At 41.9% G+C, this 17,353-nt stretch overlaps 1 protein-coding gene across 1 annotated transcript in view; it reads left to right on the top strand.

Moving 5' to 3' along the window:
* Positions 1-17,353, top strand: part of LOC122922503 — a gene marked incomplete at its 3' end in the record, with an annotated part of 439,559 nt that overhangs the window by 234,633 nt on the left and 187,573 nt on the right. The window contains exons 10-11 of the mRNA XM_044273117.1: positions 9,473-9,673; positions 14,768-14,914. Of these exons, the coding sequence (XP_044129052.1) occupies positions 9,473-9,673; positions 14,768-14,914 (348 nt within the window). The remainder of the gene's footprint in view (positions 1-9,472; positions 9,674-14,767; positions 14,915-17,353) is intronic.

Raw genomic sequence — 17,353 nt, 5'->3', positions numbered from 1 at the left:
ATGGCTATCTGCTGATTGGCTAGCTGCCCTGCATTGAGTCTCATCGCGTTCCCGGCTTTATACTGTACTTTTACTTTGTTACACATGCAGTAGCCAATTAAGAAATAATCTGATTCATTACTACGAAGCGCAAGGAAATTTGGCTCCCCGGTGAATGACATTTTTCCTAAACTTTGGAATGAATTCCACTTCGGATGCTTCGATTTGCTCAACACTAAAAATAAAATTAGCTCATATCAATAAAAGTCCTGCTCATACTAAGGAACCGCCCAACTTCCGTTTCAGAAATGCTTCTTCTGAGGCTTTAAAATCCTTTCCAGAAGCAAATTGCATACACAATGCTCCACCCTATAATTAAATACACAATTAAATCCAAAATAAAATGTATTAAAAAACATAAATTATAATGAATACACAAAAAAGTTCAAAATATAACCTTCATATATTTAATAAAAATATGACTTTCAAATTCCAAAGCTTTCACAGATGTCAGATCATCTGATGTATCTATAGTCTATAACCATATTTCTAACTACTGACAACACACTGCTGTCTACTCCCACACCTCAGCCTCCAGCTCCTACTCACAGCTCCCCTGCAGCTCCATCTCTATCTCCCATTTGAAAGCTCCAGGCCAGGAGAGCCTAAAAGCAACTGAACCTCAATCACAGAGTATATAATCGCATAGATCCCTTGCGGGTCATGAAGAGTCAGGCAGGAGGGGGGAGGAGACTGTGATCTGCAGCGCTGTATAAGCGCAGCACCTGCGGCTCTCTGCATCCCATGCTTGGAGTAATAGCAAGCTTATTTAGAGTTATTTGGTTATGCTGGTATAAACAGAATATGTTCTATAGGGGAAATTTTAATACCACTAAACATGAATTCATGATAATGTAACAAAATGCCTATACTGTACAAACTATGGGAAAGATTTATTAAACTGGTGTAAAGTAGAACTGGCTTAGTTGCCCATAGAAACCAATCAGATTCTACCTTTCATGTTCCAAAGGAGCAGTCAAACATTTAAGGTGGAATCTGTTTGGTGGCTATGGCCAACTAAGCCAGTTCTACTTTACACCAGTTTGTTAAATGACCCCATATGTTTACAAAAAAACTGTTTTGGCACTATACCTATGATTGCTTAGTCGTATTCATTCTCAAAGTCTGTGTAATTCTATTGGATTCCGCCTTAGATTAGATAAGAACACAAATAGTTGTTCTTTTTAGCAAACTTGTAAAATCCAAAAAAATTTGGAAACCGGCTGATCTTCCCAAAAATTTTTGTGAGTTTAAAGGGAACCTGTCACCTCCAAAAGTGATATAAATCTGCCAGCATTACCTTATAGCAGCACCCAGTCTGTAACTGATCATGTGTGTGAGCCTGAAATTCGCTAATCCATACTTCAGAAAAACGCTTTTTTAATCTCCCTGAGCGCTCTGTTTGCAGTGAGCTTCAAGTCAAGGGAGCAGCGGCCTCCTTGCTTCAAGTCAAACAATGCCCACCTTTTCCCCGCCCCCTCCTGACTATGATTTACATATTAACAATTCCTTGGGATCGTGCCAGTCTGTCACCTGCGTGGTGCGCCATTTGTGACTGCACGATCCCATCTCGGGCTCCCGCAGTTAACCAGGCATAATGTTGTAACTGCGCATGCGCCGGCAGGCTTGATTCGTCGCGCGCGCCATCAATAATCAGGCGAGTTATATTCACAGGCAAGCCAGTGATCACGCTTGCGTCATGAGCTGCTTCCCTTGGAAGAGTCCTGCTGCAGGAGGGGGGCATTCCCCTTACTGCGCCATGACTTAACTCGTCTCCTTCCAACTCTAGACTCAGCTATATATTTATGCAACCACTCCCTTGGTAGGAAACAGGACTAGCCCACTTTTGCCCAAAAGGGGGAGAATGGAATGGTAAGTTCTAATTTATCTAAAGATGTCTCTCTGCCAGATACACCGCCACCTGCTGGTAAACCAGGTACAGTACAAGAGCATAACAGTTACATAGCAATGCTATTAAGGTATATAGTAGTGCCCACTCTGGGGTCATACACATGTTCTATATTTTTGCGGATGGAATAGACATGTGGATGTGGACAGAACGCAGTCTGCTGTCCGCATTTTTTTAAGTGAATGGGTCCGCACCCGTCCCCCAAAAATGCGGATGCAGACCAAAAATATGTTAGTATGCATGAGCCCTAAATTGTAGTTTATTTACTTAAATCCCTGCTCTTTCTATGCTAAGTAGTTATGTGTGTTGTTCTATCAGTAATTACCATTGTATTTCTGTATGCAATCACTGATTAGGACCACCCAAATAACTACTAAACATAGAAAGAACAGAGATTTAAAGAGGTTGTCCGGGATTGAGGACTTTGTTCCATTAATACAAGACAGACATACACTTAACATACATCCATGTCCTACCTTTTCCACATGTTTCTGAAGCCCTGTTTTTTTATAGGAAATTCTTTGCCGGAAGTTTTGTTTTCTTAGACGTACTGGGTCCCTTGCAGAAGCCCTGAAGCCTCTTCTTCCGGCTGCTCAGGGAACCCGGTGACACTGATGGGCGGGCTTTAACGCTGCTCTAGCCAGTAAAACAGCTAGAGCAGCGCTTAAGCCCGCCCATCAGAGCCAGTGACGTCACCGAACATAGTGCCGGGCGGAAGCCTTCTCCCGGCAGTGTGCTACTGTAAACAAAAGAGCCTCTTTAAATAAATAAAATAAAATGTCATTTATACTGAATCCTATAAAACTGTAAATCAGTCTGCTCATCTCATCCCTATAATATGTTGTATGCAGAGTGCATAAAAAGCTTATGGTGACAGGTTTACTTAACCCCTTAAGGACGTAGGGCGTACCAGTACGCCCTATTTCACAAGTCCTTAAGTACTCAGGGCGTACCGGTACGTCCTAACTTTAAATCAAGATTCCGGCGCCGCGGGGGGTTCTCATCCCGCAAAAATCATACCCTACCCAAGATAATCACAGAAAAACTGAAACAATATCGCTCTTAGACTATGGAAACACTAAAACATTATTTTTTTTGTTTCAAAAATGAAATCATTGTGTAAAACTTAAATAAATAAAAAAAAGTATACATATTCGGTATCGCCGCGTCCGTATCGACCGGCTCTATACAAATATCACATGACCTAACCCCTCAGGTGACCACCGTAAAAAAATAAAAATAAAAACGGTGTAAAATAAGCCATTTTTTGTCATCTTACGTCACAAAAAGTGTAATAGCAAGCGATCAAAAAGTCATATGCACCCCAAAATAGTGCCAATCAAACCGTTATCTCATTCCGCAAAACATGAGACCCTACTTAAGATAATCGCCCAAAAACTATGGCTCTTAGACTATGGAGACACTAAAACATTTTTGGGGTTTTAAAAATGAAGTCATTGTATAAAACTTACATAAATAAAAAAAATTGTATACATATTAGGTATCACCGCGTCCGTGACAACCTGCTCTATAAAATTACCACATGATCTAACCTGTCAGATGAATGTTGTAAATAACAAAAACAAAAAAAACGTGCCAAAAAGCTATTTCTTGTTACCTTGCCGCACAAAAAGTGTAATATAGAGCAACCAAAAATCATATGTACCCTAAACTAGTACCAACAAAACTGCCATCCTATCCTGTAGTTTCTAAAATGGAGTCACTTTTTGGGAGTTTTTACTCTAGGGGTGCATCAGGGGGGCTTCAAATGGGACATGGTATCAAAAAAAACAGTCCAGCAAAATCTGCTCTCCAAAAACCGTATGGCATTCCTTTCCTTCTGCGCCCTGCCGTGTGCCCATACAGCAATTTACGACCACATATGGGGTGCTTCTGTAAACTACAGAATCAGGGCCATAAATAGTGAGTTTTGTTTGGCTGTTAATCCTTGCTTTGTAACTGGAAAAAAATTTTTTTTGAAAATCTGCCAAAAAAGTAAAATTTTGAAATTGTATGTCTATTTTCCATTAAATCTTGTGCAACACCTAAAGGGTTAACAAAGTTTGTAAAATCAGTTTTGAATACCTTGAGGGGTGTAGTTTCTTAGATGGGGTCACTTTTTTGGAGTTTCTACTTTAGGGGTGCATCAGGGGGCTTCAAATGGGACATGGTGTCAAAAAACCAGTCCAGCAAAATCTGGCTTCCAAAAACCATACGGCACACCTTTCCCTCTACGCCCTACTGTGTGCCCGTACAGTAGTTTACAGCCACATATGGGGTGTTTCTGTAAACAGCAGAGTCAGGGCAATAAAGATACAGTCTTGTTTGGCTGTTAACCCTTGCTTTATTAGTAGAAAAAATGGGTTAAAATGGAAAATTAGGCAAAAAAATGAAATTCGCAAATTTCATCCTCATTTGCCAATAACTCTTGTGCAACACCTAAAGGGTTAACGAAGTTTGTAAAATCAGTTTTGAATACCTTGAGGGGTGTAGTTTCTTAGATGGGGTCACTTTTTTGGAGTTTCTACTTTAGGGGTGCATCAGGGGGCTTCAAATGGGACATGGTGTCAAAAAACCAGTCCAGCAAAATCTGGCTTCCAAAAACCATACGGCACACCTTTCCCTCTACGCCCTACTGTGTGCCCGTACAGTAGTTTACAGCCACATATGGGGTGTTTCTGTAAACGGCAGAGTCAGGGCAATAAAGATACAGTCTTGTTTGGCTGTTAACCCTTGCTTTATTAGTAGAAAAAATGGGTTAAAATGGAAAATTAGGCAAAAAAATGAAATTCGCAAATTTCATCCTCATTTGCCAATAACTCTTGTGCAACACCTAAAGGGTTAACGAAGTTTGTAAAATCAGTTTTGAATACCTTGAGGGGTGTAGTTTTTAGAATGGGGTCATTTTTGGCGGTTTCTATTATGTAAGCCTCGCAAAGTGACTTCAGACCTGTAGTGGTCCCTAAAAATTGTTTTTTTTTTTATTTCTGAAAAAATTCCAAGATTTGCTTCTAAACTTTTAAGCCTTGTAACAACCCCAAAAAATAAAATATTATTCCCAAAATAATTCAAACATGAAGTAGACATATGGGGAATGTAAAGTCATCACAATTTTTGGGGGTAGTGCTATGTATTACAGAAGTAGAGAAACTGAAACTTTGAAATTTGCTAATTTTTTCAAATTTTGGACAAATTAGGTATTTTTGTATGCAAAAAAAAATATTTTTTTTTACTTAATTTTACCAGTGTCATGAAGTACAATATGTGACGAAAAATCTATCTCAGAATGGCCTGGATAAGTCAAAGTGTTTTAAAGTTATGAGCACTTAAAGTGACACTGGTCAGATCTGCAAAAAATGGCCAAGTCCTTAAGGTGAAATAGGGCTGAGTCCTTAAGGGGTTAAGACATAATGAATAAGAAACTTGGGACATCATGGGATCATGGGATGTTTTTTCTCTTCTACGTGAAGAAGGAAAACAGATGACAGGTTTACTTTAACCCCTTAAGGACTTCCGCCGTACATGTCCGGTCCCTAAACATGGCGCCTGCTTGCACGGGCGCCATAGCTGCCTGGTTTCTGCTATTTTAAATAGCAGAGACCTGCAGCACGTGTATGCGATCAGCCATAAGGCTGATCACATACATTTTCCCCTCCAGATGCCATGGTCAAATGTGAACACGACATCTGATCAGTCCGGAAGCAGAAACCACGCACTTCCGCTCTAGTAACAGCGTTCTCTGACTGAGATCGGGGAACCTGTTACATTGCGCTAATTGATTGAAGCCTCAAGCAGGCTTCAGAGTCTATTAGATGAATATACCAATACAGGCCACTAGGTGGCAGCACTGTATTTCTTATATTAAAAATTAAGTGTTCAATGATGGCTATATAGCCATTAATGAACAATCTAATGATTGACAGTTATAGTCACCCAAAAAGTAAAAAAAAGTATTTACAAATATATATATATAATATATATATATATATATATATATATATATATATATAGAGAGAGAGAGAGAGAGAGAGAGAGAGAGAATCGGACAGCACTCCAAGACTTGAAAAAAGTAGAAATCTTTATTCACCCATGTGAAAAATAATTGCAACGTTTCAGCTCACAATCGAGCCTTTCTCAAGCAATGAGAAAGGCTCGATTGTGAGCTGAAACGTTGCAATTATTTTTCACATGGGTGAATAAAGATTTCTACTTTTTTCAAGTCTTGGAGTGCTGTCCGATTCTCTACATATATAAGAAGGTGAAAGCTCATTCCTTTGGACATAGCACCTGAGCCAACAGACTGGTGCCGCCAAATCTCTTTTTCTGCTATATATATATATATATATATATATATATATCTAAGTTCAGATCACCCCCCTTTCCCTAAAATAAAAATACTTAACCACTTCCAGATCGGGCCATTTACCCCCTTCCTGACCAGGCCTAATTCTGCAAATCTGACATGTGTCACTTTATGTGTTGATAGCTTTGAAACACTTTTATTTATTCTGAGATTGTTTTCTTGTGACACATTGTACTTCATGGTAGTCATAAATTTGAGATGAAAAATTCTCAAATTTAACAAAACTTTAGAAAATTTCGCAATTTTCAAAATTTCAATTTCTCGGCTTTTAAAACAAACTTAACATTCCCCATATGTCTACTTTATGTTGGCATCATTTTGTAAATGTCATTTTATTTTTTTAGGATGTTAGAAGGCTTAGAATTTTAGAAGCGATTCTCAAAATTTTTAAGAAATTTGCCAAAACCCACTTTTTAAGGACCAGTTCAGGTCTGAAGTCACTTTACATAGCGGAAACCCCCCATGAATGACCCCATTGTTGAAACTACACCCCTCAATTTACTTAAAAACAGATTTTACAAACTTTGTTAACCCTTTAGGTGTTCCACACGAATTAAAAGAAAATGGAGATCAAATTTCTAAATTACACTTTTTTGGCAGATTTTCCATTTTAATCCATTTTTTTCATTAACACATCGAGGGTTAACAGCCAAACAATACTCAACATTTATTATCCTTTATTATCCTATTATCCAGGGTGCATCAGGGAGGCTTCAAATGGGACATGGCATCTAAAAACCAGTTCAGCAAAGTCTTTCAAAAACCATATGGCGCTCCTTTTCTTCTGTGCATGCCGTGTGCCCTTACATCAGTTTGCGACCACATGTGGGGTGTTTACAGAAACACCCCACATGTGGTCGCAAACTGATGTAAGGGCACACGGCATGCACAGAAGAAAAGGAGCGCCATATGGTTTTTGAAAGACTTTGCTGAACTGGTTTTTAGATGCCATGTCCCATTTGAAGCCTCCCTGATGCACCCTTACAGTAGAAACTCCAAAAAAGTGACCCCATTTCGGAAACCAGGTATCACGGCGGACAGTATCTCAGATATACAGACAACCAAATAAACAAGTGTCTAGGCTAGATGCAGGGGAATGTTCACCTCCTAGTACATCACTGACTTCTCTCCCTATGCTGCTAAGCCCACATTCAGACCTTGATGGTAGGAATGAAGTGTCCTCGTGCCTAGACTGCAAACACCCTAGAATCCCTGAGATGGTGAAAGGGGAGAAGGGGCAGAAGACACACAAACAGCCTAGACCGCAAATAACCAAAAAAATTAAAATTATCTGAGCTGGAACAGACAATCCTTCCTTCCTTGAATCCAAGGCCAGAGTGAATTCTATAACCCGCGCAGCCCTCTGGGAGTGAAGGCAATTTTAGCCAATGACCCCACCCAGAGCACCTGAAGGAAGGCGGATCCAGCATGATCCCAAAACAAAACAAATTGTTAGACACGTGCTGCCAATCTGACAGACCTCCGTACACCGTCCGAGCAGGGCATGACAACAGGGGATAAGGTGCTAGTTTTCTTGGTACTATTTTGGGGTACATATGATTTTTAATTGCCTTAATTAAATTTTTTGTGAGGCAAGGTAACAAAAAAATGCCTGTTTTGGCACTGTGTTTATTTTTTACAACAGTGATCTGACTGGGTAGATCATGTGCTATTTTTATAGAGCAGGTTGTTACAGACGCAATGATATCAAATATGTCTACTTTCTTTGTTTCAGTTACATAATAAAGCATTTTTGAAAAAAAATAATGTTTTTGTGTACACCCTTTTTTTTCTGCCAATTGTCTTGTGCAGGGGCTCGGTTTTTGCAGGAAGAGTTGACGTTTTTATTGGTACCATTTTTGGGTACCTATGATTTTTTTTCATTCATTATTACACTTTATGGGGCAAGGTGAACAAAAAATTGATTGTTTAAGCACAGTTTTTATTTATTTATTTATTTATAAAGGGTTACGACATGTGAAATTTTTATAGAGCAGATTGTTACGGACGTCGAAATACCTAATATATATACTCCTTTTCTTATTTATTTAAGTTTTACACAATAACAGCATTTTTTAAACCAAAGAAATTATGTTTTAGTGTCTTCATGGTCTGAGAGCCATAGCTTTTTTATTTTTTGACTGATTGTCTTAGCTAGGATTCAATTTTATGCAGGATGAGGTGACATAGTAGCCCCAGTTACAGGGGAAATACACCCTCCAGAGAAGCTGTACAGCAGAATACAACGCTGTACAGACTCAATGCAGGGCTGATCGAGGTCTGTGGAAGACCTGTCAGCTCCTGCACTCTTCCGGTCCCAGCGGTCACATGACCACCGGACCAGGACAGGAGCTTCCTGATCTGTATACACAGCGATCTAGAACACAGGGACACCTAAGAACTGTACCTGCTTTCTCTCTGTGGTGCCCTGCTGTCACTGACAGCGGACCCCCCACTCGGCAGCTGCAGGAAACTTTAAATTGGTATCACTGAAAAGTACAGATCGCCCCGCAAAAAAAAGGGGTGCACCTGAGGAAGCCAGCAGAGCCTGGCGATACGCGTTGGGCTTGTTTCCTGACCACCACGCATACTCCCACTACGCTATTCTAAATGATAAGTATTAAAGCTCTCCATTATTTTATTGTTGATGGATTTCATGCACTTTAATCTGTTATACATTTGTATATGTGGGGGTTTGTTCATGCTTCTGTGGTGAGTCAGGGGGGCATGTGCACATGATTGGTTCACATGGCCCGGATCCATTGAATACAATGTTTTTAACCTATTCTTTGTCGTGCTTGTTGCTTTAAATAAATTTGATACTATTTTTAGATGTGCGGCTCTTATCTCGGTATTCTTTTTTTCTTCCTTGAACTCCATACTTCCCATATCCGGCATAACTGGATCTCCATTCACTATAGTAGGACTGGGCAGCTTCCTGGCATAAATGCTGGATTTCTGGGGGAAAAATACCACTGCATGCGCAGTATTTTCCCTTCAGAAAGCCTAGCGGTGTCTGGCTATGCCAGATACATTAATTGCGGTAATCTGCTCCTCTGCCAGAAGAGACAATCAGATTTACCAAACGGAGATGTGAACATATCCTTAATAAACTGGTGTGTATTATGCCTTATGGTGAAATGTAACCATCTGTATTACAGGCTATTTTGAAAGATCTAACAAGTCCACAAAATTCGGACAGTGAAAAAGGGAAATGGAAATACAGAGTTGCTGCAGTAAAGGAAATTGTGGTGTATTTACCCAGCAAACTTCTGTATGGTGGGAAAGAAATACTGGAGATGCCAGGAGCAGACGATTCAGATGCTCTTGCTTTAGACTTTATTAATACAGCTCTCAGCAAGGTAAGTAGGAAAGGCTAAGGTGGTACAACAAAGTGCGACAGATTAGATTACTCTGAAAGACATACCCAGTTCAATATAATGTATAATATACCCATCTCAATATGTCAAAGCGGTCTCACTGTAAAGTGTGCAACCACTGAAACTCGGCTGTCTGTAGTGCGCATTTTTGGCAATTAAATGCAACTCTGGTTGCTATGGGCAATCAGGAAAGTTTTTTGTGATATAGTTTTGATACAAGAAGCATAATGGCCCACAATTACTAATGTGAGGCCACCTAGGGGCACGTTTATTAAGACTGGCATTTTAGACGCTGATGTTAATAAGCCCCTGCTCTCCGGCCTCTACATAACTTTGGTGTATTCACTGCCAGTTCTAAATGTAAGACAGCTTACAGTACTTGCTGGCTTACATTTAGACCATGTTATACGCCTAAACCAGGTGTAGAAAATGACTGAGATGGGCGTGCCAGCCTGTCCCCTTCCCTGCCCACACCACATCATCCCCTTTTATAGATCTTTCCTGAGCAAAGAAAAGTCGCAGATTCCGCCACAACATGGGGTGCGACAGAATCTGCGCCAGATATATGACGCAAATGTGGCATATATCTGTTCATAAATGACCCTCCTAGTCCTTGTCTTAAATTGCACCAAAATTTGGAACATTTTTGTGTGTGTTGATCTTTCTAGCTTTAGAAACATGTATTTCTCCCAGCTTGACAATAGATGTGGCTTACCGCAAAGGGACTTGGTTTGGGGGGAAAGGGGCATGGCAAAATAAAAAGATACATCCCGCACAATGCATAATTATGTGGACATATATGGCTACATTTAAAGGGCTTCTGTCACCCCACTAAACTCATTTTTTTTTTGGGGGGGGGGGGTACTTATAATCCCTATCCTGCGATATAGCTATACATTATGTTATTAATCGTTTTCGTTCTGTAGATATGTAAAAAAACATACTTTTATAATATTCTAATTACCTGGCTACCAGCAAGTAGGGCGGCTACTTGCTGGTAGCAGCCACAAAAACCGCCCCCTCCTCCTGTTGATTGACAAGGCCAGCCGCGATCTCCTCCTCCGGCCGGCTCTGTCAGCATTTCAGAAATCGCGCGCCTGTGTTGATTCGGCGCAGGCGCTCTGAGATAAGGAGGCTCGCCTCCTCAGCACTCTCTCAGTGCGCCTGCACCGATGACGTCTTCTCTTTCGATGACGTCATCGGCGCAGGCGCACTGAGGGAGTGCTGAGGAGGCGAGCCTCCTTATCTCAGAGCGCCTGTGCCGAATCAACACAGGCGCATATTATAAAAGTACGTTTTTTTACATATCTACAGAACGAAAATGATTAATAACATAATGTATACCTATATCGCAGGATAGGGATTGTAAGTACCCCCCCCCCCAAAAAAATGAGTTTAGTGGGGTGACAGAAGCCCTTTAACAAAGAAAAATAACTGAAAATAATTGCACTACTGTAAGGCCTCTTGCACACAACCGTATGGCTTTTTCAGTATTTTGCGGTCCGCAAAAAATGGATCCGCAAAAAATACGGATGACGTCCGTGTGCATTCTGTTTTTTGCGGAACGGAACAGCTGGACCCTGATAGAACAGTCCTATCCTTGTCCGTTATGCGAACAATAATAGGACATGTTCTATCTTTAAACGGAAAGGAAAAACAGAAATACGGAAACGGGAGTCATACGGAGTACAATCCTTTTTTTTGCGAATCCATTGAAATGAATGGTTCTGTATACGGTCCGTATACGTAACCCAAAAAACGGAACGGAAGCGGAAAAAAAAAGTTTGTGTGCAAGAGGCCTAACACAAAGCTGTCACCCAGGGAGTGAGAAGTGAGGAGCTGAGGCTGGGTGTGCCTTCTATGACAACTGCAGCTGCTGCAAACTTCAAAAGCTACTTGCAAAGATATTAATTTTATTTTTTCCCCTTTTTAATAGAAACACTTTTTTTTTTTTAGGAAGTTGGGGGTGGAATAAGCACAAAACTGTACAACACGTGCTATACCATCGATATAGCATTTTAAATCTCAGTGACAACACTTAAAATACTAGTACAAAAGCTGCTTCAGGGCATCTCCACATAGTAAGGCCTCATACACACGACTGTAGTTTGGGTCCGCATCCGAGCCACAGTTTTTGCGGCTCGGGTGCGGACCCATTCACTTCAATGGGGCCGCAAAAGATGCTCCTTTGCTCCATTCCGTGGCCCAGCAAAAAAAATATAGCATATCCTAGTCTTGTCCATTCTACAATGGGCCGTCCGTTCTGTTCCACAAATTGTGGAAGGCACACGGGCGGCTTACGTTTTTTGCGGATCCGCGGTTTGCGGACCGCAAAAAACAGAACGGTCGTGTGCATGAGGCCTTAATTTAATATTTTATTTTTGTTTAAGTTAAAACCCGGCATATGCGTGTCTTACAATACGCAGGGTAGCGGACAACATTATCTCTGAGTGATAACGTGATATTAGGCCTAAATCTGTGTATTTCTATCTCCACACAGTTCCAATTATTTTTTTTGGGGGGGGGGGGGTGTTGAAATTATTAAAACCAGCACACATGTGTCTTACAATACGCAGGGTAGCGCACAACATTATCTGTGAGTGATAACGCAGACATCCCAACCTGCAAAAACTCATTTCAGGGAGGTGCACTTCTCATTTCAGGGAGGTTTTATTTTTTTTATTTTTTTCCCGAACTTTTTATTACATTTTCCAAACATATGAAGTATCTGCACACTTTGCTCTATGGTGTGGAGGACCGGGCTCATTACCCTGCCCCAAATTATCATATTTATATATATGATTAAAGCATCCAGGGGGTGTGAATTTAACACTGGGGTAAATAATATAATTAAAATGGAGGGTTAAATGTGTAAATGTATTTAAAAAAAAAATGCATCTCTCTCAATAGTTATATAGCTACTGAATGAGACAGAAGGGATGCCTTTAACATATATATCTCCTTGAGAAGCCAATTTGACCCTAAAGGGTTAATTCAACCTGTAATCTAAACTCTGTCCTGTCACTTCTCTTATCTCTCTGCTCTGCTATCTGACTGAGATAAACCTTTCCGGGAGCTATTGTTTCACATGCGGGTGTCAGGGAGCCGCTATCTAATAGCGGGAGACTCCCTGAACCTCCGGGAGAGTTGAGATCCCTGGATAACGTGATATTATAAATACACGGATTAAGGTTTATCTTCACACAGTTTCAATTCATTTTTGGGGGTTGTTGAAATTATAAAAAAATGCATATATGTGTCTTATAATACGCAAGGTAGCAGACAAAAGCATCTTTGAGTGATACCGTGATATTAGGCCTATCCCTGCACCAGATGTATCACACAGCATGAGCTATTGCCACTAGAGATGAGCGAACTTCTGTTTTAAATTCGGCGTCCAAAGTTCGGGTTTGGATTAGCGGAGAATCCCGATCTGGAACCGGATATGGATTCCGACTTCCGTTGTGGTCCGTGGTAGCGGAATCAATAATGGCCGATTATTGATTCCGCTACCACGGACCACAACGGAAGTCGGAATCCATATCCGGTTCCAGATCGGGATTCTCCGCTAATCCAAACCCGAACTTTAGACGCCGAATTTAAAACAGAAGTTCGCTCATCTCTAATTGCCACTGTGATAAATTTGGTGCAGGTCTAGACAGCCTAAGGCCTCTTTCACACGGGCGTCATGTTTTTTGCCCGGATAAGAGGCGGGTGCGTTGCGGGAAAATGCACGATTTTTCTGCGCGAGTGCAAAACATTGTCATGCGTTTTGCACTCGCGTGAGAAAAATCGTGCATGTTTGGTACCCAGACCCGAACTTCTTCACAGAAGTTCGGGCTTGGGATTGATGTTCTGTAGATTGTATTATTTTCCCTTATAACATGGTTATAAGGGAAAATAATAGCATTCTGACTACAGAATGCATAGTATAATAGTGCTGGAAGGGTTAAAAATAATAAAAAAGTTAACTCACCTTCTCCTCTTGTTAGCGTAGATCCCGGTCTGTTCTTTAGCTGTGGACTGAATGACCTGTGGTGACGTCAGATCACATGCTCCAATCACATGGTCCATCACCGTGGTGATGGAGCATGTGATCTGACGTCATCAAAGGTCCTTTAGCCACAGCTAAAGAACAGACCGGGATCTACGCTAACAAGAGAAGAAGGTGAGTTAACTTTTTTATTATTTTTAACCCTTCCAGCACTATTATACTAAGCATTCTGTATTCAGAATGCTATTATTTTCCCTTATAACCATGTTATAAGGGAAAATAATACAGTGAATAGACTGTCACCTAGAACCCATGCGTGAAAATCGCACCGCATCCGCACTTGCTTGCGGATGCATGCGATTTTCACGCAACCCCATTCATTTCTATAGGGCCTGCGTTACGTGAAAAACGCACAAAGAGGAGCATGCTGCGATTTTCACGCAACGCACAAGTGATGCGTGAAAATCACCGCTCGTGTGCACAGCCCCATAGAAATGAATGGGTCAGGATTCAGTGCGGGTGCAGTGCGTTCACCGCACGCATCGCACCCGCACGGAAAACTCGCCCGTGTGAAAGGGGCCTAAGTTTACGCCATCTATAGGATTAGTAACGTTGCCCACTCTCTGAGAGAATTTTAAACCCAGGCATTGGCACTGTTTTTGAAGCTTGTAGTTTCTATAGGAAATTAAATGGGTTTCCCAGTTCTTTATAAATAATGGCCTATCCTTAGGATAGGCATTAGTGTTAGATCTGAGGGGTTTGATTCTTGCCATCCTGCCGATCATCTGTTGAGAAATGGAGACATTGCTCTGGTGAGTGCCGCTTAACCTCATGTACACCAAGTACAGGTCCGCATATCTGGTGGGAATTGTGCGCACTATTAGAATTCACTGAATTGAACAGCTACTACTAAAAGTATTTGATGTGGTGTTTAGAGCAGCATAAACAATGAAGGGCCACACGTCTTCAAACAGCGGATAGGCTAAGGTGCTGAGAGTCAAACCCCCATTAATATCAAAGAACTAGAGAACACCTTTAAATGACTAAAAGCTCAAAAAAAGATAACAACTTTTTGTTTCCAGATTGATGCTGTATTTGCAGTGAGTGAATTTTCTTTCAAAATCTGTGAGAAGGAAGTTAAAGATATCCTGATTGAGAGTGATTTCATGCAGAAATGGAAAAAATGTCCCGACCGTTCCGCTTTAATGTTGCTTACATATCCAGAGAAGGTAAGTAAGCAATAAAACACTGAGAAAAGACTTATGGATAGTAAAGATTATTGAAAAAGTCCATTTGCACATTATTTTCTTGAGATCCATCCTCCTGCACCTCAGGATCGTATCATCATACAAGGGAAAGGGGAACAGACCTTAAAGGGAATCTGTCACCTGGTTTTATCATTTTAAGCTGTGACCATTGCCATGTTCAATAAACTACCTTATTTCCTGCAGTGGTCGTCTTTCTTCATTTCGTGTTGTCATTTTGATAAAAAAAAAAGCTCTTTTTCTGTTCTATAAATGAACTTCCAAGGTGCCCAGAGGGGCGTTTTTTTTAAATCTCTGGAGCCCAGTTACGCTCCCCTGCAGTGCCCAGCCCGCCTGAATTTGAAGCCCAAGCGCGCCTCCTGATCCAGAAATATCCTCCCACAGCCGAGGCAAACGTCGCCGCCCCCTACGCTACATCATCTTTAACCTTCCAGATATTCCATGTTATTCTTCATTTCTGCTGCCGGAATCTGGCGCACGTGCAGTGCCGCCGACTGCCTGCGTCTGCGCAATCGTAAAGCTCCTGAGGGCAACAGCCTCAAAATTGGCACTGGGCATGCACCGAGCCCAGTGACGCAATCTGAGCGCTGTTGCTTCAGGAGCTTTACGATCGCGCAGGCTCAGGAAGTTGGCAGCACTGTGCCTGCGCCAGATTTCCGGCGGCAGACATGAAGAATAATGGGGCGTATATGGAAGGTTAAAGATGACGTAGCGGAGGGGGCGGCGCCATTTGCCTCAGCTGTGGGAGGATATTTCTGGATCAGGATGCGTGCTTGGGCTTCAAATTAAGGCGGGCTGGGCACTGCAGAGGGCGTTACTGGGCTCCAGAGATGAAAAAAAACGCCCCTCTGGGCACCTTGGAGGTACATTTACATAACAGAAAAATAACTTTTTTTTATCAAAATGACAACACGAAATGAAGAAAGACAACCACTGCAGGAAATAAGGTAGTTTCTTGAACATGGCAATAGTCACAGCTTAAAATTATAAAACCAGGTGACAAATTACCTTTAATATGTCATATGTTAAATAAAAACACAGGTGCATCAAGTTCAACCTCTCAGATCATTATTATATTGACTGCCTAGAATTATAACCCTTTACCCCACCTTTAAATGCTTACAGCTAATAGAAAAAACACCAGGACACCTTCTTTGTTGGGTGAGAGTCGGTCACAGCTTTATTAATGATTTTTCTCCAACCAACTTGTCAATATTAAAACTTATGGAACAAAACTCGGAGTAGCAAGAACCAGTATGCCCCATGGGCAAGTCCGCCTTCTTCTCCCTCTTGATTTAACTCACTGACATCCACTGAGGAGCCCGTGTACCCCTACATGGCACTCTGACCCCCACCCAACAAAAACAAAGCCTGCTTCACACTATCCTGCAATCCTGACAAGAAGATGTCTAACCCAATGTCATAAAGGTGAACTCCATCAGGCCGCATAAGCCGCATGTTATCGCCTTCCGTTTGGGGGTGACGCACTACCACCCTTGCCTGTGAACTAACAAATCAGGCAATCTGGGCATTGACCGTACTCCTGGCCCTCTCTATAGCCTAGGAATCCCTAGCACATTGCCACGTGACCCTGGGAATGATCTCTGACCAGACTAACACAACCTCATGAAAGAAGGAAGAAAGCCGTTCCAAGTCTGCTCTAATCAGGGCAATCAGCTCTGCAATTTTTAACAGGCAGAGGTCATTACCCCCTGTGTGAATGACTAAAATCACGGGCGAGCAAACTGATCTGCTGAGGTCAACGGCTTCTGGAAGGACCTGGGACCAGCGCAGGCCCCGGACACCTCGCCACATAACCTGAATATTCCGAAAGCAGAGACTGCGGCCACCCGGACGGTATTCTGCTCACTGGCTGGCCCAAAACATGTAGGAATGTCCTATGAAGCAGATGGTGGGCTGCATCGCATCTGAAATAGAAATTAAATCAATAAGTGGGGACGGACATAGGAAGGAGAACACGCAGACCTCCATCTGCCAATCCGTTGGACAGCTCACTCAGGCAAGCCCGCCCTGGCCGCCTCTGTAGCTGCGCCAATGCGGAAAGAGTGGGTACCAAAATCCGCGGCTGGAAGGTCTAATGCAAAAAGGCAACGGTTAAAAATGGATTTAAACTGAAAACGTGTGAGAGGGCTACCGTCAGCGTGTAGGAGAAGAGGAGAGCCCTGAGAACGTATAATCAATAACTGTGACACCACCGCATGAGGGCATACAGGGCCATCTACCTTATGTAAGAGGGGCCACGCACCGCACCCAAAGACATCTGTTTTAGAGCAGCGAATGAAAATCCGGAGGGAGGAGTCACTGAGGAGCACGTCGCCAACACATAAACCGCCCAACTGAGAACGCGATTGGGACACCAGCTCCCCAATTCGAAGGGTGGCA

The sequence above is a fragment of the Bufo gargarizans genome, unplaced genomic scaffold (genome assembly GCF_014858855.1).
Source record: "Bufo gargarizans isolate SCDJY-AF-19 unplaced genomic scaffold, ASM1485885v1 fragScaff_scaffold_39_pilon, whole genome shotgun sequence".
NCBI classification, from domain to species: Eukaryota; Metazoa; Chordata; class Amphibia; order Anura; family Bufonidae; genus Bufo; species Bufo gargarizans.
Note: the sequence above shows the minus strand (reverse complement) of the source record. Positions and strands in the feature narration are given on the sequence as shown.